General features: G+C 39.4%; 1 protein-coding gene across 6 annotated transcripts in view; it reads right to left on the bottom strand.

Moving 5' to 3' along the window:
• ATP8A1 (ATPase phospholipid transporting 8A1) overlaps nucleotides 1-23,580 on the bottom strand; it is a 232,249-nt gene that overhangs the window by 70,753 nt on the left and 137,916 nt on the right. For all 6 annotated transcript variants that reach the window (XM_047855524.1, XM_047855526.1, XM_047855525.1 and 3 more), the window contains 2 exons: nucleotides 20,615-20,679; nucleotides 1,993-2,165 (listed from right to left, as the gene is read on the bottom strand). In XM_047855524.1, the coding sequence (XP_047711480.1) occupies nucleotides 1,993-2,165; nucleotides 20,615-20,679 (238 nt within the window). The remainder of the gene's footprint in view (nucleotides 1-1,992; nucleotides 2,166-20,614; nucleotides 20,680-23,580) is intronic.

Raw genomic sequence — 23,580 nt, 5'->3', positions numbered from 1 at the left:
AATGAATCTCTAATTCTTTCTTCGTGATTAACCAGAAAGCCTGAATATTACTAATATGAAGTATGTACAACATGCTATCCAAGAGCTGTTTTACAGCAACATTTATCAATACATACCACAGTGAAGAAAAATAGATGACTAAAGTAATACGATTCCTGGAATAAGCACTTTTAATTCTCTGAGTATAATTTCATAGGTTGAAAATGATGCTTTATAAAAGGTATTTATTAAGTTAGGTTTAAATATGTTTCACAAAATAGGTTCCAGCTGAAATTTCGGAAATATCTACAAGGCATGGCTTATAAATGTGGAGGCAGATTATAGGCAGGATATTTAAGAGAATAAGCCCAGACAAAAAAGGTTTAAAAAGCATAACCTTCTTTTATCAGTAAATATATATTTTAAAATAATAATAAAAGAAAATAGAAAACATTTAAAGATAATGTTAAAAGAACAAATTCTGAGAAATTCTTCAGAAGCCTTGCTAAGATTTCATCTCCCAGGAGGAGAAACACTGGAGACACTGCCACCTGGACCTGGTGTGACCAGCTGGTAAGACTCAGTAAGTGGACGGCAAAGAGGAAATCCCTGGGTTCCACGGTGAAGACACTGGGCATAGTCATGAATACATTAAATTAATTAATTAATTAATTAATTAATTTAAAAATATTTATTTGAGAGAGAGGGAGAGAGAGAGAGAGAGAGAGAGAGAGAGAGAGAGAACACGAGTGGGGGAGGATCAGAGAAAGAGAGAGGAAGAGAGACAGACTCCCAAGCAGGCTCCATGCTATTGGTGCAGAGCCCGACTTGGGGCTTGCACTCGTGAACTATGAGAACATGACCTGAGCCGAAACCAAGAGTCGGATGCTTAACTGACTGAGCCACCCAGGTGCCCCTTATTTATTTATTAAAAAAAAAAAATTAATTATTTTTTATTTTAGAGAGAGGGAAAGGGTGAATGGGGGAGAGGGGCAGAAGGAGAGATAAATAGAATCTTATGCAGGCTTCATGCTTAGCATGGAGCCCAATGTGGGGCTCCATCCCATGATTCTGGGATCATGACCTGAGCCAAAATCAACAGTTGGATACTTAACCAACTGAGCCACCCAGCTGTCCCATGAATATCCTTCCTTCCTTCCTTCCTTCCTTTCTTTAAAAAATTTTAAGGTTTATTTATTTTGAGAAAGAGAGAGAGCACAAGCAGGGTAGGAGCAGAGAAAGGAGGGAGGAGAGAGGAGAGAGGTGAGAGGTGAGAGGTGAGAGGAGAGAGGAGAGAGAGAATCCCAAGCAGGTTCTGCGCTGTCAGCACAGAGCCTGATGCGGGGCTCAAACTCAAGAGCCACAAGATCATGAACTGAGCCAAAGGCAGACACTTAGCCGACTGAGCCACCAGGTGCCCCATCAATACACTTTAAATTTTAGGATATAGGGCAACAATGAAGACTAAGATATGGGGAAGATTTTTTGACAAGAAGTTTGGGAAGGACTGGAGTGAATAGTTTACAAAAATGTAGTTCTATGGATTCAAGCCTTGATAACTCAAAACAGATTCTAATTTAGGAAATGGGCAATATCATAAATTACAGGAAAGAGGAATGTACAGTCAAGAAACAGTCTTGAGGAAAATGGCCAAGCACCTCCCATCCTGCCATTTCCTAAAGTTAAGTCCTTGAAGCAGGATCTAAGATTGATGTGTAGAAAAGAGAACATTTACAGAAATTACCAAACATGGAAATGTAGGTAAATAACTGATTTTGAACACAGGATATGGCAATTAACTTGTTGATTCAAATTATGAAAAATAATTACTAATGATCACTAAGACTCTGCTACTAAATTCTATTCCAGGTTGTAAACCTTCAGTCTTGAGTGAGTGAAATAACAAATAACCTGACATTTACAAATTCTGGATAGAATCTGGAAGTTCAAAAATCAAGAACTTAGGAGCGAGGTGCTCTTTTCTGAAATCTGACAATATTAAGGAGAACTTACCTGCAGCAAATAACAGCTTTGCATGACAAAGCCAAGTCCAGGAAATACTGTCTTACTCCAAAATTTAAGGCATACTTGAGGGTTTTCCCATCAATTATAAGAGCAAAATCATTCTCTTTTCGAAGAGCATCACCAAGGGTAGTGCAGTGGCGACTGAGAGTTTCCCTTGTTGCCTGTAAAATCAAACAAACACTCTCAACATTTTACTCCCATTTGTTCCACTAAGATGCCTTCAGGATGTTCAGCAACTACATTTAGTTATTTTTAGTGCTTTTCTGTTTTAAATTGCTTTCACATAACTCCACTCATTTTATTCTCACAAAAGCTCCTCAAAGGAGATTGGACAAATGTTATCAGAAAAAATAAATTACTCCATTAAAGTCACACATCTGTGCCTACCAGGGTTGGGATTACAAATCACTGATTCCTCTGCAATCTTTGCTCATTATTCTAACCACACAAATCACAGTCCTGCAAAAATATTTTCACTAAATTATCTTATTACAAAACAACAACACTGTCCTAATTTATGAACTAGTCAAAACTGCTTAGCCATGAATCCAAGGGAAAAGTTGAAGAATATAATTTAAATAACTTACAGTTATTTTTTCAGAATTCCTCAATGCTACTGAAACTTAATTCCCAGCAACCAAGAGGGGAAATGCAGTAACTGTCATCTCTTGCCACTTCACAAATTGGTTCCTATAACTTTAATCATGATTTCATGATGCCGTATTTCAGTTAGGGATGGGGACATGTGGCTTGGTAATCTTGATGGATCAAATAAAAGAACCCTTCCCATCAATAAAGAGTATTAAAAACCTTTAGTATCAAGGAAAGCTTTGTTCACCTCAACTATACAGAGGGGTTGTATTTATCTCCCTCGTCAAGAACTGCTTTCTCAGCTCTTCAAAGGCAAAAAGTTTCAAGATATTTAGCTTCCCTGCCCCCGCCGCCCCAAATCTTATAGACTCTTCCTATAACCTAATGGGGCCGGCTTTCTGTTTTACAAGAGTCTGAACACTGAGAAGAAACAGAACACTGGCTCTGCACAAGGAAATATAAGGAACAATTCCTCTACTACTGGAGTTGTTCAGAATGCTAGCCTGCAGTTATTTATATAATAAATACAATAAATATATATGTATATATATATTTGTACTTATTATGTATATATATACATATATGTATATATGTATGTATACACATATATACGTATATGTATACATATATATTATTATGTATACATATATACATATATATATATAAAATAAAGTCTACCTTTAATAAAAGTACTTATAATTTTTATTGCATCCATGGGACATAATTATTGTTCCAATTTAAGAATGTGGCACTGTTTTTTCAGTTGCACTCACAAACAGGGAAGTAAAGACATAGGGAATTAAAATGTTTATTGGAGGTTTCTGAAGGTGTTTCTGCATTCATATTTGAATGTAGTTCACACTGTGTTCTGGGATTTCAAAATCTGTTTATCAGAATAATATAACCACATTGTGCCGTAAAGTAAGCCTGCCCAAATTTCCCAATACTGGAACTTCACTTAACGTCTCCCCTGTTCCTCATGATCTACAGTGACACTAAGGACCACCATGCAGCAGCATTCTCTACACAAATGTTGTTTATACTTCACATCCAGGGGAAGTAGCTGTTTGAATTTACAGGCTTTATCCTCCTATTTCCTGCTAAAAAAATTTGGTCCAAGAGCACTTGAGAAAAGAAGGTGAAAATTTCAGAAAAATTCTGCAAACAAAATTTACTAATGACAATATAGATTACTCTAGATTGCCTTAAAAACAAATTAACAAAGACTAAACGAGCAAGTAAATGAATGAACTGAGAAAAAAGATAAAAATAAAATACTTAGCACATAGCACATACAAGGTTCTAAGGGCTATGCATACGTATACATTTAGTAAATACTTGTTATAACCCTATGCAGAAGGCATCATTGCTACCCGCATTCTGCAGATGAGAAACAGGAGACAGAATTTAACTTCCTTGCCCATGAACACTTGGCTACTAATGGGTGAAATCAAACTCAGAATTAAAAAAGTTCTGTGCTAGCTTGCCTTTCTCCATATAATCCAGCAAAAATAAATAAATAAGTAAATAAATAAATAGTAAAAAAAAAAAAAGAATTAAAAAAAAACCCCACCCCAACTTGAGACAGTACCAGACATAGCAACTTATAAATGGAATGCCCACATCATTCCCTCTGTTGTTTCCCTAGAGCTCTCATCATCTGTCTCTCATCTCGTCTTTACTGCCAACAGAGATTTCTCTTTATAAAACAAATGTAAAACACAAACCACATCTCTTGCTCTGAAATTTTTCTATGGCTTCCTACTGTTTACACGATAAAGTCCAAACTCTTAAATCGGCATTGAAGACTCTCTGAAATCTAGCCCCAACTAATTTTCATTCATATTTCCCTTCACAGTCTTGACCCCTTCATGCCATCTTTGGAATGCCCTTCCCTCCAGAGGTTAGTCTATCACCTTCTAAACCAAGTTTATCCACTAAGCCCTCCCAGACTCGGCCCATGTGACCAAGTGTAACTCACTCTAGGCCAGCAAAGTCTTCAGTTCCTTGAAGGGAGAGAGTACGTTTAACCCATTTCTCAGCAGCAAATATATTGCCCATGATTACAAATGGTTGGGAATTGCCAATGTATTGAATGAAAGCACTGATAAATTCTGATTTCATTCTACTGGCAGCTCTTCAATTCCCTGTCTTTTATCACTTCTGATTTGAGAGTGAGTGAGCGTGTGCATGCATGCGTGTGTGTGTGTGTGTGTGTGTGTGTGTGTGTGTGTGTGAGAGAGAGAGAGAGAGAGAGAGAGAGAGAGAGAGAGAGAGAAACAGAGAGAGGAAGAGAGGGAGGGAGGGAGATCTTGTCTTGCTTGCTCCTTAATTTTTTAGAGAACAATCCATCACTTCAACAGTCTTTCAAACCAAGGCACTGATCACTAAAATGCCATTGTATTTTTTATGCTTTTGCCCATGTGACTCCTGGGCTGAAAACCCAAATGAAAGCTGAGGTAGAGCCCAGGAGAACTCCACATTTCCTTAAAGATCAGCGGTAGAGCAAGACTGAAAGTCAAGTGAGCCCTGAGCCTTGTAAGCTCCCGCATTAACTGAAGCCATGGGACGCGGTCTGGTGCATCCTCCTACTCTCTCTCCTTTTGAAAAGTGTTCTCTGACACCTTGAAATGTGTTGAGAACTGTCTTATTTGTAGCATTAGTACCCAATGGGTTTCCTTGGTGATTATCACAGATCTTCAGCAAATCAAAAGGTGTCAGGACATGTAATAGGGGCAACATTTCAGAAGGTGAGTCCAAAACTTCCCACTGTGAATTCTCCAGGCGGCCCACCTAGAGTGCAGGGCGACAACAAAAAGCTGCAAACATTTCCTTATTTTAGTTTATAGCTTTCTTTTGTAAGGAGCTCTGTTGTTGGCTGTTACATGTTATATTTTACTCTTATTTATACTGCCAGGAGTATTTTAAAATTATTTTATTTATTAAAGTTTATTGCTTCTCCCCTAAGCCTGGGAGCCATACTTTATGGCCACATTGCATTGAAGCTTATCTCCTGTAGCTAGAAATAAATTTATTAGTATATTAGCTGTTGCTTTGTTTTCTTTTTGGCTACTGGAGGGGGAAATGTTTAAACATTTAAACTTAGTGACATGTGAAAGTGAAAATATATAAATGAGAAGCTAAATCAGAAAAAGGATAAAGGACCACAGAGTAGAACAAAATGAAAGCTCTGTAATATCTCCTGATTCTACACAGTCTTATTTGTGGGCTGAAAGAAAAGGAGTGTGTGTTGCCATAACCATGGCTGGTGTGAAGTAAAGGCAATCTGGGGACACAGATAGGCGAGGGGCAAGGCAAGGGTCCAGATACCTTACTCGGCAGCCATACAGGTGAGGGAGGGAAAGCAGGATTTGTGTGCTTTCCCTTACCCATATGGGTAAGTGTCCCTTACCCATATGGACACTCCAATCAATCTTTCAGCTCAGCTCCCCCTCCCCTAAGCCCTGCACACAGCCAAGAGCTCTTTAGAAGCTCTTAGCCCCTACACCTCCTGCCATGCTTTCCTGCCTCGCCAATTCACAGTTTAGGCCACAACCAATACTCTCCTCGGTTCTTAGTCTTGACAACATGGAAGGGAAAAACCACCTCACTACGAGGACAGGCTCTATTCCAGCTCTCTCCTCTTGCATGGGTGCTCATTACCACTGATCCATGCTTTCATCCATGCCCACTGGATTCCATTTTCCCACAGGCTACTCCAGACCCTTTCTTCTCCCAAGATTCCAAATTCGGCCCTCGTCACGTCAGCCAACATCTATCTGCTTTACTGAGAACGTTTATACCAGGAAGAATTCCCTCAACTTTCCTTCCTCAACCTCAAAACTTCCCTTTACTTTTTTCTCCCTAATTTCTGAGGCAGGGGAAGAAATGAATTTTTCTCGCCTCTGGTCCCTCCACTTTTCTCCTGCATCTTCCTTCTCTCCATTGTCTCCAGTGTCTTCTGTCCACTGTTTTTCTCCCTTTAGGACTGCAAACTAAAAACAGTGAACAAATAAACGACCATGGCTCTATTGCTCCTGAATCCTCCAGGTGACAGGGATGCTACTATCTTTTGGACTGTCCACATACTTGTTTATACTTCTACAACACAGCACGATGTATAGTCATTTATCTCTTCTTCCTTTGGGGACTGAGGCCTCTGACAAAGAAATAAAGGCTTTGTAATGAAAGAATAACCAAATTATTAATGATTGCAGAATACCTTGTGGGAAGTTACAATATTTTTTGTGCGACTATTTTGAAGATTGCTTTTGTTGAGTATACAACTCCTGTGTTTTATAACACTCCAAGAATGTCTTGGATATTTTTTTTTAAGATTTTACTTTTTTGTAATTTTTTTTTTAACTTTTTATTTATTACTGAGAGACAGAAAGAGACAGAGATGTGAGCAGGGGAGGGGCAGAGAGAGAGGGGGAGATGCAGAATCTGAAGCAGGCTCCAGGCTCTCAGCGGTCAGCACAGAGCCCAACATGGGGCTCGAACTTATAAACCGTGAGAGCATGACCTGAGCCAAAGTCAGAAGCTCAACTGACTGAGCCACCCAGGTGCCCCAAAGTGCTTATCTTCTTATAGAGGAAATGGAGAACAAGGTGGTAGTGATGATCTAACATCTCTTTCTGTCTCATAGAATCTGTCTAATAAAAATAATAAACACCTAGACTAGCTATTTCATGATCAAGCAAGGTTATGCAACAGTGGGCCAAGTAAACAATATTTATTTGCTTTCTAAGAAATATGCTTAGAAAAGAAAAAGAAAGAAAAATGTTTGGCAGATAATTAGGCCAGTAGAATTCCTCATAAAGATAACTCTGACCAGAAGGCTTTCACGGAGTTCTGTTTCAATCTTTAGGGGATAGCCTGGAAAAATAGGTAACATGTTCATATAAAACCCTGCAACAAAACAAAACAAAACAAAACAAAACAAAATAAAATAAAACAAAATAAAACAACAAACTTTAAGAAATCAGAGACTTGTAGCTTTATGGAAATCTTTTTCAGTGCTTTTACATGACCTTTACCAAGGAAATCCTTGATAAAAACCACATAGGGGAGCCTAGACAATGAAATCTGACACAATTTTACAGTGAAACAAATTGAAAGCCCTGATTTGTTTGGAAAGTATCATAGCATGCAAGATGTCACTTCCATTTTGGCAAAAACTCTGCTTGGAAGAGTCTAAAGAACCCAGAGGCCAGATGTGCAAAGAACATGCTAGGCCACCTAAGAACTATGTTTTTGATGGGCTAAAATGTAATGTTGTAGAAAGCAACTGCATAAAATGGCTCTTTTCAGCCATTTTTCTAGTCTTTGGTTTTTTTTCCTGATTCTTTTCAGAGGTTTATACATAGACAGTCTTACTTAGGAACATATCCAAGGAACACCCTCATAGAGAATGTGGAAATACCCCTAAGGAAAGGTAAATAAAAGCCTTTAGCCTTTGACTAGAAGACTAGTTGGCCAAATCTCACTAGCAGAGATGAGGTAAAGATTACAGATAAATATTCCAATATGCCAGACCTCATGGTGGTGACTTCCACACTGTGCTCCAGGGCCACGGTTACTTACAGGGACAATAAGTGATGTTTCATCACTCATCTACATCCCAGAGGGTATCATCAGCAAGGCCAAGCCAGAATGGCAAAAGCTAAAGGAAAGAGGTATATTTATTTATCACAAAGTATATGTTGGTGTTTGGGTGACTACAGACACTTGGCATTTATATTTCTTCCTGGGAATCTGTTAAAGTATGTGCAGGTCAAATGATAAACTTATGTTTTAAGGAGAATTCTATTCCCAGAAAGGAAAAAATGATATATCAACATTGTGAATTACACGTTGACTTTCAGACACAGTATTTAACAATGTATTTCATTGTTCTTGGATTTATTCTTTTCCTTCATGAGTTCATCACCGGTTAAGTGAAATAAGCATACGATTGGGGCTAATGATGAATCACACTTGGGAGACACACAACTCTCACCCTTGTCAGATGGACTGAAGTTTATGAAGCTTGTACTTCTTGGTTTAGTGGAAACACCACAGGTTTCTGTTTTCACTTGCTTCCCATAAAAAGGGCAAAATGCAACCCAACGCTACAGGAAAACACCTGCAGGGATCTTGCTGAACAAGGATGGCGACTCTGCTAAAACAAGATAATTTGCTGGAAGCTGGGCCACTGTAAACTTGTCAGCTGATGTGCAAAGTCACCAACTGATGCAGAGAAAGCAGGCATCAGTATACAATGTGTAAATGCACAGCTATAAAAAAGCGGACTCTTTTTGTCAGAAAGTCAAGGGTGGCCATCAGAGTTCACAAGATACTTCTGGACACGGATCACATCTGAAGCAAGAGCACGAAGCCATGTTGTAAAGAACTAACATTCCAGAAGCTAGAAGGCAATAATATGGTATCAGAATGTCGCTGTTCTGCCCTTTATGGATATCTTTATTCGTAGGTTACTTTACTTCTTGGAATCAAACTTTTCTCATTCATGAGACTGGGTTAATATCTGTTTTGTAGGGTTATGGTAGGGACAAAATAGCTCCTTTAATTGTGAGTCAAGCACCCAACCCAGTGCTTGGCTCATAGCTGACATCCAAAAAGACTAGTTCTTTCCCTTCCTCTGACATTAGGTTTAATGGAGGTACCAACATCTGATAAAGAAGGATTCTCAAAGTGTCAAATACTGTACAATATTAGTACAACACAATTAGTATCATGAGGAGAATTGTAAGTTTCCTTTTGAAATTTTCCACTGGCAATTTATTTCAATCCACTTAACATTCAACTCTACCAGCCACTTCTGCCACATGAAAAGTATCTGGAAATCTGTCTTGCCCTCAACTCTAGAAAAGTTAGCATCACTTCTTCACATACAGCATATGGCTCTTGCTATATGGTAGGACGATGACTATTTATTTATTTATTTATTTATTTATTTATTTATTTATTTTTAAACATACATTTATTTTTGAGACAGAGACAGGCAGAGCATGAACGGGGGAGGGTCAGAGAGAGAGGGAGACACAGAATCTGAAACAGGCTCCAGGCTCTAAGCTGTCAGCACAGAGCCCGACGCGGGGTTCGAACTCACAGACCGCGAGATCATGACCTGAGCTGAAGTCAGCCGCTTAACCGACTGAGCCACCCAGGTGCCCCGGAAGATGACTATTTATATAACTAAACTAGATTGTTTTTCTTTAACAAATTAGTTTGTCCCAATCTGATAGAACTCTTGAGTGGAAAATAACTTGAAAGTTATAAACTGACTTGGCGTTTTTCTGTGTGTGTGTGTATAGATGCCCACATCAATATATATGTTAGACTTTAAGCTCCCATAAAGAATGCAAAATTATATATATGTAAAGTTACATGCAATAGCATTAAACATGCAAATGTGCTTCATAAATACTAGGTTTAAAATAGCTAATGATAAAGAAAACACACAGGCTGGGGCGCCTGGGTGGCTCAGTTGGTTAAGCGTCTAACTCTTGATTTTGGCTCCCATCATGATCTCATGGTTCATGAGACTGAGCCCTCCATTGGGCTCTGCACTGATAGCGTGGAACCTGCTTTGGATTCTCACTCTTACCCGTCCCCCTCTCATCCCCCCCCCCCAATAAATATATATATTTTTTGTAAAAGGAAAAAAAAAACCCACAGAGGCCTTGCTTTGCTGGCATGTTCTTAAGATATAACACCATAACTTTATAGATATGTTTTGTTTTTTAATAGCAGACAAATAAATATTTCCTGGGGGGGGGGTGAAAAAAACCTTACTTTAACTTGCTAAAGGTCTACCTTTTAAAACCTATTAGAAGTTAATTTAAAATGTCAAATAAGAGAATATATATATATAAGAATCTTAAACTAACACATACTTTATTAGCTGTTTTTGTGGTTTGTGGCCTCACCTCATCATCATTTAAGCCATGAGGTATTTACAAATTTATGGTCAAATAACATTTCATTCTTTCTCTACTTTTACACTTTCCAAATGTTCACACCCTCAAATTACAAATTAACAGAACATTCCAAGAACATTCTTAATAATACATTATGACCATATCAAGTATGGACAATGTTAGCAAGTTCTTAAAGAGTGAGTTATGACTCCCATAATAGCAACATGGATAAACCACTGGGTGTTACTTATTTTTCGACAATGTGTTATTGATTCAGTGGAACACTGGACCTTCCATATACGCCTGTATAACACATACATCCACTATTCCACTGGCTACTGCTGGCAGCAGTAAGTTGTAAAGAATGTATGCCTGAGAGTAGAGAGAAACTACATTTATATATAATTGGTCCATTTAGTATTTATTCCAGTAGAATCACCAGCATTCTTGGACATAGTTTTTGACTAAAAAGCTTTGGTGTTTTTAAACTCCCAGACTATATGAGAACATAACCCTAAAAAACGTATTTGTATAGAACCAAACTAATGTAGAGTAATTTTTCCAAAGTGGATAAGGGCAGACAGAAGGTGAAATCATTAAAAACATATGGTCAAAGAGGTCCTCCAAAACCGCTTAGTGGAAAGCGGCCAAGGGAATGCATTTAATCAATACATATTGCTAAATATAATGAAGAGGGGAAAGAGACACACAAAAAATTCCCATGCTTTGCTGATACACAGGTACGAGTTTTCCACGGTGGGAATACATATAAAACACTGCAACTGAGGAAACAGTCCGATCTCCCAGCAGGGTCACGTCATCAGAAAGGTTAGGGGTCACAAAATGGAAGGTAAGAAGAGGACATTGTGGCGCTGGATAAATTGCTCTTGGCCCCTGGGCAGAGGTTTGGGATGTGGGATTATGATCGGTTCCATCAGGCAAATAACTCCTTATGAGGCATCTAGTCTCACTTGGGGTACGCTAGAGAGAGAGAGGCAGAGAAGTGTCGAATCTGGGTCTGAGGCTATGGTTCAGTGTTGGGGTATGGGCACGCAGCAAAGAGAAACAAATCCAGAGAAAGGAAGGAAGAGTGAGGTAGGGGATATAATTATATAATTTAAATAGTTTTGTGGATAAAGGCTTTTACCCAAGTTCTCATGGTAATTATTTTAAACCACCACTGAAAGCCTCCTAAACACTTATTTTGAGATTGGTATTAAATATTCTCTGGTGGCGGCAGTGACTTAAACACAGAAGGAAGAATTCTAGAGGAACTCGGTCGGCAGACATCCAGTCTCTCATACTGCCTTTGATTCAGCCAGGAAGAGGATGCTCAGAACATACAGCTGCCTTTTTTTTTTTTTTGGGGAAATATGCAAATTACCAAATCAATGGTTTGGAGAAAGTTAACAACCAGGAAGCCTGTGAGAAATTGTTACCCCACAAAGAAAGAACCACAAAGAAAGCTAATGTTGGGTCCATTTCCTAATGATTTGAATTAATTAATGTAGGAATGCAGAAGAATCATTATCTGCTGTATATTCTCAGTGCAAACCCCAAATCCATACCATTTCCATTATTTCATAGGTACATTCAATAAAGTCTTCCATACAGTCATTGTGTGAGTACAATGAAATGTAGTCTTTCCCGAGTTCCATAAATACAAGATGCCCAAATGCCACAGTTTTCCAGAAGAGCATCTGTCTTTCAGCTGCTTTGTAGTCCTAGTGGTGAGTGGGAAAGGAGGTAGGAACAAAGTAGAGGGACAAGGCAGAAAACGTGGGGGATGCCTCCCAGAATGCTTCCTCCTGTGACTGAGTCTCCACTGCCACTGGAGAAGGTATGGTTATTTAAAAACAAAAGGAAAAGGGGTGCCAAGGTGGCTCGGTTAAGCAGCCCACTTAGGCTCAGGTCTTGATCTCATGGTTCACGAGTTCGAGCCCTGTGTCAGGTTCTGTGCTGACAGCTCAGAGTCTGGAGCCTGCTTCAGATTCTGTGTCTCTGTCTCTCTCTGCCCCTCCCTCGCTCATGCTCTCTCTCTCTCTCAAAAATGAATAAAAACATTAAAAATTTAAAAAAAGAAAAAGAAAAAAATGGTTTTGGACTTAGAGTGGTCTAGGTCGAAGTGCTGGATTCTGCACTTGCTAGCTGTGTGAACTCAAAGTCTCTGTATGGGAGACGAATTCTGCCAGTACAGAGCAGCAGAGCTAACGTAGGCAGATACACCTGGCACATAGTAGGTTTCCTCTAACCTGTCAATTGCATGGTTGTACTGACTCATCAAAAGAAATGGGTGGAGATGCAAAAAAAGTCACAAGGCATGGCCTGCTACCCTCACAAATGACAACAAGCTGTGGGGAGAGTGGCAGGGACACAAGGGTTAGAAAGCATTTATCTGTAATTCTAGGACTCAGGGAACTCTTGGAGGAGTTCAGATGTTCAGCCAAAAGAAAAGAGAGAGAGAAAGAGAAAGGGAGAGAGATAAAGCATATTCAGGCTTGCGGGTAGGAAGAATTTCTCAAGATAGAAATACTATGAATTTGTGAACGATTTCACTGAGGATTCTGCACAGCAGCCAAGATTATGGAGTTCTGTTTAAGGAAAGGGGACACATTTAATTTTTATGAGACCAAACAACGTGTTTGATGGAACTTTTTCAACCACACACTTTGGCTTGTGGCAGGCAGCATCTTCAATCAGAGGAAAAGAGAACAGATTATTTGTTCATATGCTCTTTTCATTTTTTGTAATGTTTACATTTTTTACTAACTCATTTCTTTCAAAAGTAACAAAGTTGGCTTTCTTTGCTGAGAGCTATTTGGAGGAAGCGGTGTGTCAGACACTATTTCAACAATCATCCTGCAATGGGATGCTATAAAAACGTAACTTTGCTTCTGATAGGGATATATTAACACCTTGAAAGTTAAACTAAGATCTTAAAATTTTCAGGCCCAAAAGCTGAAACAGCTTTGCTAATGGTGAAAGAAAATTCCCAATACTAACGCCGCCATGCTGGCAGTGGAGGAAAACTCAGTGTGGTTTAAAAGCTGCCTAAACTGGTTTTCAAAGCAATACAAAATGTATTGTATTGGACTCATGGGACACATCAAGACAAAACCTGAAGTAGCCCCAATTCTCTTTTGTCCCCCCTCCTTTTCTGGAGTCAAGTCAGTAACTTGCTTATTCTGGATTGCTTTCAGAGGCCATTCAACAGTGGCTGGTTCCCCAAACAGTGAGGTTTGTCTGCGTAATACATAGAAGTCGAGCTTAAAAGGATACAGATGACAACCTCACCATTTATGTCATGAATGTCCTGTAAGTTATACTTGAGGCTTACACGGTGTTAGAAAATCAAATTCAGCTAGCAAAAAAAAAAAAAAAAAGGCAATCCCAGAAAGGGCTTTATTTTACCAAGGTGTTGAAAAATATATATTCTTAGGCTTGTTAATACCAAATGTGGTTAACAATTCATTTTCTGTACAATAATATATCAGTGAGGAAAAACACTGGTATCCATAATCAAACCTGGGAGTCGTATGTTCAAATTAAGGAGAGACGTTTAAGTAGTGAGAAGGACGGCTGTTTAAAATCACCTCTTAAGGGGCTGGGTAGGGGGGCACCTGGGTGGTTCAGTTGGTTAAATGTTTGACTCTTGATTTTGGCTCAGGTCATGTCTCATGGTTGGTGAGATCAAGCCCTGAGTGGGGCTCAGAGCTGACAACACAAAGCCTGCTTGGAATTCTCTCTCCCTCTCCACCTCTCCCCTGCTCTTTCTCTCAAAAATAAATAAATATTTTAAAACCAAATCAAATCAAATCACCTCTTACAGCAGCTGGCAAGAAGATGCCCCTCCCCCTCCACGCCCCGGGAATAATCATGCTAAAAGAAATAATAATTATTATGGTTATGATAATGGTCCATATTTTTAAGTGCTTACCAAATCTTGGTTGCTGTTTACAAGTATTTAAAAGGTACTGTTTTATTTAATCCGCACAATGTACCCCATAGATGGATATTATTACTATTTTTGTTTTATAAGAGTAGCTGGCAGCTGAAGCCCAGAAAAATCTATTTGCTTAGACTCTGGAATCCAAGTACTTTGATACATCCTCAAATGCTGATTAGCACTGGAGGTCAAGGTGAACTTTTAGAATGGGCATAATGGTATCTGCCTACTAACGTTGTCAAGTTTAAGTGTGATTGTTCCTATAAAGTCCTTATTCCAGTACCTAGTACAAAAAATAAGCTTCATAAACCTAAGCTAGCGTTTTTCTTAGGACTAGAATTATCCCGCAGGGGTAGCAGGGTTCTCTTTTCACAAAAAGTCAGAAAGCTGCATTTTCCCTTGGGATCCATTCACTACTTCCCATATATTTGGTGCTGACTCCTCATCAGGCTGAATGCGAATGTCTACAGCAGCATAGACTACCTAGAAAAACTGCCCGGATGATCTCCAGGACAGGTAGGCAGGGATTCTCGGGAGTTCAACTGGAAAACACTGGAAGCCTTTTTGACTATGAGTGTAGGAAATTATTTCTCCAAGCTCTCTACATACATATTTAACCATCATTCCTGTTAATTCAATAAATATATAGTAAATACTTTTCCCCTCTGCTCTTTTTTGTTTCCTAGGGAAGCCAGACAGTAGAAAGGAAAATGGATTTAAGATCCAGCCCTACCTCCCAGGACACATCCAACAATTGCCCACGTAAAAGAAATGCTATAAGAAGGAGAGATCAAGGTTAAGGGTATATTATGTGAGGCTCAGAAAGATTGTTCTGGCACCTATAGAGTTAATGGCTTAAGAAATTATGGTCCCTCCCATTCACCCTAGACTTGACAGATGAGAACAGTGGAATCTGGATGTAGAGAGCTTTTTGTACATTTTGAAAGGCCTTAATTAGATACTGGGAGCTAAAGACAAATTGAGATTCCCTAGTTCTTAGCTCACATTTTTAGACATTTCCAGTTTTAGCAGACAGACTTTGAACAAATCATGACAAATTAAAGATATAAAAGCGATGCTAGAAGAATCCCTTCAAGCTAGGTCATTAAGTGGAAGGGGTTTCTGAGAAGTGGGATGTCCGCCCCCCCCCCCCCCCCAGCCCCGGGAATAATCATGCTAAAAGAAATAATAATAATCATGGTTATGATAATGGTCCATATTTCCTGGGCATTGCTAAGGAATTACAGAAGAAGTACAATATACCCTTCACGCCAGGAATTTGAAATTCCTGCCTTTGCAGACCCTTAAAGAAATGTCTCATACCACGAACACAGTCAGAACTTCTAATAAAGTGATTCAAAGTAGCACAGTAAAAAATTATATAAGTATATTACCCAAATGATCAATTTATTACAAATATCTAATAGATTTTGATCAACTTTAGAGGATTCTTTAGAAAAAAAATTTTTTTTAAGTTTATTTTTGAGACAGAGAGAGACAGTGTGTGAGCAGGTGAGGGACAGAGAGAGGGACAAAGAATCCGAAGTAGGATCCAGGCTCCGAGCTGTCAGCACAGAGCCTGACCCAGGGCTTGAACTCATGAGCTGTGAGATCATGACCTGAGCTGAAGTCAGTTGCCCAACCGACTGAGCCACCCAGGAGCCCCCAACTTCAGAGGATTCTTAATGGTGTGGACCCATGAAATTCTTACTTTTTAAACTAAGAGAAAAACATGATCAAGGTTCCTAACAAACTCTTTTGCTGACACTGTCAGTGTTAAATGGTAGCTTGGTAGGTAACTGGGTGCAAGCACCCGGCTGTGCTCCGGGCAGCTGCTGGCAGGGGAGACCGCTCTTGCCATGAAGGAAGCCAGGAATGGGCAGATGCAGAAAAGCCCGTCAGACTTCCCTATCAGATCTGTGGAGCAAGACTTTCATTCTGTATTTTCAACTGTGGTTTGGTTTTATATATTTACTTAAAGGTTTTAAAAATGCTGAACGGCCATTAATTTTTCAACACAGATAACTGTACTGAAACTCAAAATGAGAAAATTAGAAATCCAAATAACTTTTTTTTTTTTTGGACATGCGCTAGATTATGGGAAGACAAAAAAATTCCTTTACTGTGATTGCCAGGAAAAAGTCTTTTCTATTTGGAAACTCAAGAACCTCAAATATAATAGTTTACTTATACAAGTTGAAAAAGAAGATTCAGCTTTAAAATGTTAACAGTATTAGGAATATCTTGGTATAAAATGTGTACAGTTCATAGCACTAGGTATCACTTCTGCAAAAGAAGATCCACATTTATATCTTGCTTAGGAAAAAAATGAAAAGATGGGGGAATAATGTATCTTTCATAATAAAAATGGTCATTATGCAAAACAACTTGCAGGCTACTGAAATAGTATTTTTCTACAAAATTTTATAATATCTCTTTCTCGTACGTGCCATGCCCTGTACTAATCATGGCAGTCCTGTGCCAACGGTAACATTATCCTTGCTTTGCAGGCAGCAAAATTGGCTCAGAGCAGTTACCTAATTTCAATTTGCCCAGGGTCCCACATTCAGAATAGGGCAGAACTGTAACATTTAATGGAATAATTTAAGTGCGTTCGTTAAAATTGCCACTTGATGAAACATATACCCACAATCTATTTACTGTTGTATTATTTCCTGAGACATTACGTTCCTACTAAGTTTACTGCTTAAATGTTAATTATTTGTTTGTGCTGATGGAATGGGAATCCCATAGTGTATCCTCATCAGTACAATGTGAACACACAGGATGCTTTTCTTTTCTGTGACAATGGAAAATAAATAATGATTTCTCTGCAGGTGTTCTAGCACATCTCATGATTTCCTTGAAATCTCAGCTGTGGATTTTATGACACAAGACCTGAAGGAGCTATGCAAAGTGATGTGTCCTTTCCTGCTGAGAAGCAAATGAGTGCACCAGAGAGGGTCTGACCCCAACGGCCAGATTTGTAAAGTCACCACTTAACTCCCTGGGAGAACAGCCTGCCCCTGCCAGCAGGGAGAGAATGCATGGCGGTCCAGAGCTGGATAAGTGAGTGCTAATCCGTCAGCCAGGGTTTGCCTATGATCTTCCACACCACACTGTCACCTGAATTGCTAAGAACCTTTCTAACTACTTTACTTTAAAAATACCAGGTAAGATCGATTACTGCCAAATTTAAAACTGATATACAATATATATTTTTTAAAGGGAAACCCTTAATTGAAAATTACTCTGTGACTTAATTCTCAAGTGTTTATGGAGCACTTATGGGGTAGGCAGTCTGCTGGGCATTGAGAGAGGCTGGCAAACCAAAATACATAGACACGGACCTGCTTTCCTGAAATTGAGAATTCCCTTGAGAGTCCTAGCTATGTTTGGTCCAGTAGAAATAGGGAGTGCAGGTACCCCTTGAGGCAGTTATGTCTTAGGGTTACCACTCTGAAAACTCCAAAATGCAAGTAAATGCCATTGGCTTAACAATACATGATGCAGCACGCTGACTATCTTCGGTATTTCCCTTTACTTTTTTATTCTTGAGATTACTAGTTCTATCACTCGATACCTGCAACACAAAAAGAACATGCTCATCCCAGTTGGAGAAAAATTATGAAAGAGATGAAAACAAGAAGCGTTGCTGTCGTAAGCTATGTAAGATGAAAGCTTACATCCAGACAAAAAGGATCATGTGACAGGTCAAGCATGGCTTGACATGCTTTTGCTTTGACGTCAGAGGTCTCACCTCTGACTTCTTTCAAGTGTCAGAAAAACCCTCTACTACCTGTAACCCATGTTGCTGACAAAGGCCTACACGTCTACAGGGACTAGGAAAATGCTTCCATGGAGGCTCTTGTAATGTTGTGAACAACCATGGCCCAGTTCTGGAGCCACTCTTGATGGCTTCCTCTTTCTCCAGGGACCACATGGGAGAAGTCTCCCTGAATTTCTCTCCCATAACATGGATGGCAATGGCATCCCCATCGTCTCTTACCTAACTCTTATCCTGGCCTGCTGCCTGCACCCCATGACTCTCCAGCCTTCCACACTTGTCTATGGTCGGTTGCTTTGACACATCATACCTCTCTTAAAGGGCTGATGAAGTTGCTTCCCTTGCCTGTGGAGGCAAATTCTCAAACCTGGCCCAGCTTTCCACAGTTGACCTGAGACTATCTTTCCAGTTTTAATGACAGTCACCCCCCACTGTCATTTCTTTGCCGTTTCCTTATGAACACTGTGTCACCATTTAAAAAGAATTAGGTAGCTTCACACACATTATTGGAGAACAACTGCTAAGATAATATTAAGTGACAAAAGCAAAGAGTGGCATGGATAGTGTGCTGTAATTTGTGTTCAATAACAAAGCACGTGCACATAGATATACACAAATATCCCTCAGACATGGCAGAATATCTTGGGATGAACACTTGGAAACTGGAACAGCGGTTGTTCCTAGGGAGATAAACTGGGTAGCGTGGGTGTAAGGATGGGAGACTCAGTTTTTCACGCTTGTACCTGTCCCTTTCTGTAACCTGGATTTTACCCTATGTATCTGCATTTATTCAAACAAAATACTTTAGACAATTATAGCCTTTTAAGTTCAGCCAGGACTGAACTCCTCTTTTATGCCCCCAAATATACCTTGAACTTACATGTATTAACTTTCTGCTTCAAGGATTCCTCCATTACTCAACCACTCATCTCCATCTAACTCATGGTCGCTTACTTTATAAACACTTCCAAGCCTCACAATTGTGTCATAGCAATATATCCACCTTATCTATGCATCTGTTTGGTACTGTTACTTATATGCATTTTACTCCCCTTATTATCTGTAAGCTTTTGAAGGGTATGGCTATCTTAGTTCTGGTTTTTCATAACACTGTAACTTGAATAAACCCAAAATTAATAATATGACGGGTGGGGAACAGAGACAACTGTGAGCCCTAAGTGGCAGAGTCTGCTGAGTGCTTACCCAGCGGTGTGTCCTCGGAGTCTAGCAGAGGCCTGCTGAATGAATAAATAAAAAGGACATTCTTCCAACCACAGGCTAGGTGGTTTTTTTTTTTTTTTTTTTTTGGTTGTGTTTTTAGGATTAAAGCGTGGTTCACACAATATGCTTATTAATAAAGATGTGGCCAACTTTCATGGTTTCGAAATCAAGTATTATTCTTTAGGCTACAAGTTTCTCAAAGGTTTCACAAGAAAGGGAAAAGGATCCCAAGGATTGTCTTGAGGACAAATAATGAAGAGATCGTCATTCCAATTTAAAAATCGGAAGTCAAATACTTCTGACCTGTAATTTCTGTTTGCCACCTGACTTCTACTAAATGTCTGCCTCTTCACCATCCTTTCTACATACCTGGCCTCTCGGCTTCACCCACGTCCTTAATTATCAGGTTTTCTCTGCCCTTTGCGTCACAATGTCTATTTCAAGCAGTTGTATAGTCACCTCCCTTGTTCTGTCTTCCACCTTAAGTTACAAACAGTCACCTTTTTACTTTAAAATTCTTAACAGGTCATTTGACCTGCATATTTAAAAAAAATTTTTTTTGGGGTTAACTTCTATTTTACACGGTACACCTCACAAATCTTTCCCTCTTTCCCAAATATAACTTTGTGTGATCACAGCCATGAAAAAAGGAATTTATATTTCAGCCCAGAAGTTAGGACATTAAAAAAAACAACGTGGCTTTCCTTTTAGGAATGCTGATTTCATGCTGTCCAATAGGTTTCACAGATAATTTTTTTTAAGAGAAGCAAAATACACATTAACACTGGAAGCTAAAGAAGATATTAAATGTTTAACATACAAAATTCCCAGGTAGACATGAACAAATTGCAGTCACTCAGTAACCTCCTGACATAATGCTTCTGCAAAGCAGAAAAAGTTTTGTCTCACACCATCAAGCAAATCATTTAGCAACTTCTTTTAGCTGTCACGGACATAAAGCTGGGATCTATTTACAACAATGTGGTTCAAAACAATATGCATTATGTTACAGCAGAGCAAGAGTAATAAATCTCTTTTAACCTAAGGAAGATCAAATATTTTTATAGCTATTTGAATATAAAATAAAACAAGATGGTTAAGTTATTAAAGGAATTTTTTTTAAAAGATAATTTTACTTACATCAAGAGAGCCTTCATTTATAACAATCATTCCCATGTTCTTCCTCAAAAGTTTGCAGGAGTGTCCTATGTCCAAACATAGAGTAGATTAATTGATATAATTCATTTCTCTACAGAGCAGTGGTGAAGATGTTAAAGTGATAATACTGTAAAAATATCAAATTTTATTTACTTTTCATCTATTTTATTAGATAAAACTAAAGCTTTATCTATTTTATTAGGACCGGTGATAGTTGTTTTCCAGGTTTGCAGAAGTTAAAAAAGAAATGCTCTTGCTTGTTATAGGAGGGCTACAAGGATAATATTTGGTAAGTTAAAGCTGTCTTGAGAAACAAGTATGGAAAGAGAACGTGGTAATGACTTTCAATGTCCTGAAAAGCACCACACTTATATGGAACATCCTTCATGATGACCAACATGAGGAGATGGCTGTTTTTGGAGAAGGGTGCTAAAGGTTGTCTGGCTATCTTGTGGACCGTGGATCCCACCACTGTCCCCCTGCCCTTGGACTACCGTCATATCCTCTACCGTCCTGCCTTTCCTCGCTTTGCTGTACTTGCAGCAGGGCAAAATCACCTGCTGGTTAAACTGACACTGCCTACTCAGAACCCACTTGTGTACAGCTGAACTTGGCTGGAGAAAAACAAGCAACTCGGCTGGCTGGTGTTTAAAATATTACCATCACATTTAAAATAGTATCATCTACCTTACCCCTTTTGTGATCTCTTTCGATATATATATATTTTTAAATGTTTATTTTTTATTTTGAGAGAGAGAGAGAGAGAGAGAGAGACAGAGAGAGAGAGAGTGTGCAGGCAGAGGAGAGAGAGAGAGAGAGAGAGAGAGAGAGAGAGAGAGAGAGAGAGAATGAATTCCAAGTAGGCTCCACACTGCACTGTCCGTGCAGAGCCTGATGTGGGGCTTGAACTCACGAACCGTGAGATCATGACCTGAGCCGAAATTAAGAGTCAGGCACTCAACTGACTGAGCCACCCAGGTGCCCAGATACAATGGTTTTAATTACCATCAGAACAGTGACCATTCTGGAACTCATATCTCCTACTTAGAGCTCTTTCCTGAACTCCAGACTCTCATATCCCAGTGCCTATGTAAGAGCAGACACTTAGGTGTAAAACAGGCATCTCAAACTTAACATATCTCAAAACTGGATTCTTGATCTCCTCCCAGAAAATCTGCTTCCCCTCGGTCTTCCTTATTTTGGTTAATGGCAATTCAATCCTTCAATCACAGCAGCTACGATGCCTTGGAATTATGCTCCAGTCCGTTCTTTCTCTCATACCTCACATCTAATCAATTAGTCAATCCTGTGGGCTCTGCCTTTAAAATATATACATATTCCAGCCATTACTCACCACTTTCACTTTACCATCCAGGTTCAAGTAACCAACATGCCTCACCTGGATTGATATAACAGCCTCTTCACTGGTCTCCCTGCTTCCACACCTGCTTCCCTCTCAGCTCATTCTCAGCCAGCCTAGCGGCCAGACTGACCGTTCTTGCAGGAAAGTCGGTCCACATCTTTCCTCTGCTCAGAACCATCCAGTGGCTTCCCATCTCACTCGGAGTAAATGCAAGGCCTTTACAGCAATCTGGGAGGCCCTGTCATGCGGCTGACCTGCTCTCCTGCTCCCCGCTTTGCATTTCTGCTCTTTTTAGAACAGAAGATAGCTTTCCCTAATCATCCAACGACAAGCTCCCTTTCCTCTCTTAGGTCATTTCTCAAAGGTCATCCTCTCAATGAGTTCTTCCTGACCTCCTGATTTAAAACTGAATCCTCCTGTGTAATGCCCATTTGCTGTATGAATGAAATGAATGGATCTCACCTACTTTATCCTAGGAAAAAGACCCCAAAGATTATGGCCCAAGACTCTAGAAGTTAAATGTTACCAAACGCCACCTCCATACTCTTCATAGGAACTGTCGTAATGGCTCCGTCCCTCAATTGTCCTCAGCAGCACTTATTTTCCTCACATATCACTCTTTGCCACCCTACGGTCTTCCTCTAGCTGTCATCATGCTTTTTGTTCAGCCTATTTCTGTTTTTCAGGTGTCCCAACTCTAAAGTATTCTTGTACATCATCTTTCCATTTGTGTCTAACACCAGTGATACTTTTTGTAATCAAAATTAACCATTTGTTTGGCTTATAGATTTACACTGATACTAGCATCTTTTAAAAATTAATTGTCCTCTACCTCCAGCAATTTGCTATAAATCTGTTGTAGTTTTTTGTGTTTTTTTTTACATTTTCTTTTTTATTTTTGATAGAGAGAGACAGAGCACGAGTGGGGGAGGGGCAGAGAGAGACAGAGACACAGGATCTGAAGCAGACTCCAGGCTCTGAGCTGTCAGCATAGAGCCTGACACAGGGCTCGAACCCACAAACCGCGAGATCATGACCAGAGCCAAAGTCAGATACTCAACCGAGTGAGCCACCCAGGCGCCCCTCTGTTGTAGTTTTATATTTACAGAATGCTGCGATTACTAAAATTTCTAAAAGGAGTACTAGTGAAATGTTTCTTAAATAATGATACTTGATACAGACTTTCTAAAAACGTGATTTCATGCTGTCAATACCTTTGAATGGTTTCTTCCACTTTGGTAGAGTTTTGGATGTAATTCATAGGATTTATATCCAGAGGTTGAATCTATGTCAGGGATTACAGTGCTCAGGCAAACTATTATTACCGAATTTGGAAGAAAAAAAAAAAAGAGTGACATTTCCTTGCATATTACTGGTATACGGGCCTTAAACCAAATACCAACTTTCTTCTCAGTAAGACCTCTGTTATGCAAAGGGTTGTGTCTCCTTAGTTTTACATGTTGGAACCTGAACCCATAATGTTTGGAGATTGGGTCTTCCAGAAGATTGAGTTAAACGAGGTCAGAAGGGCAGGTTCATGATCCAATAGGACTTGTGTGCTTATAAGACAAGAAAGAGACACCAG

The sequence above is a fragment of the Prionailurus viverrinus genome, chromosome B1, assembly GCF_022837055.1.
Source record: "Prionailurus viverrinus isolate Anna chromosome B1, UM_Priviv_1.0, whole genome shotgun sequence".
NCBI classification, from domain to species: Eukaryota; Metazoa; Chordata; class Mammalia; order Carnivora; family Felidae; genus Prionailurus; species Prionailurus viverrinus.
Note: the sequence above shows the minus strand (reverse complement) of the source record. Positions and strands in the feature narration are given on the sequence as shown.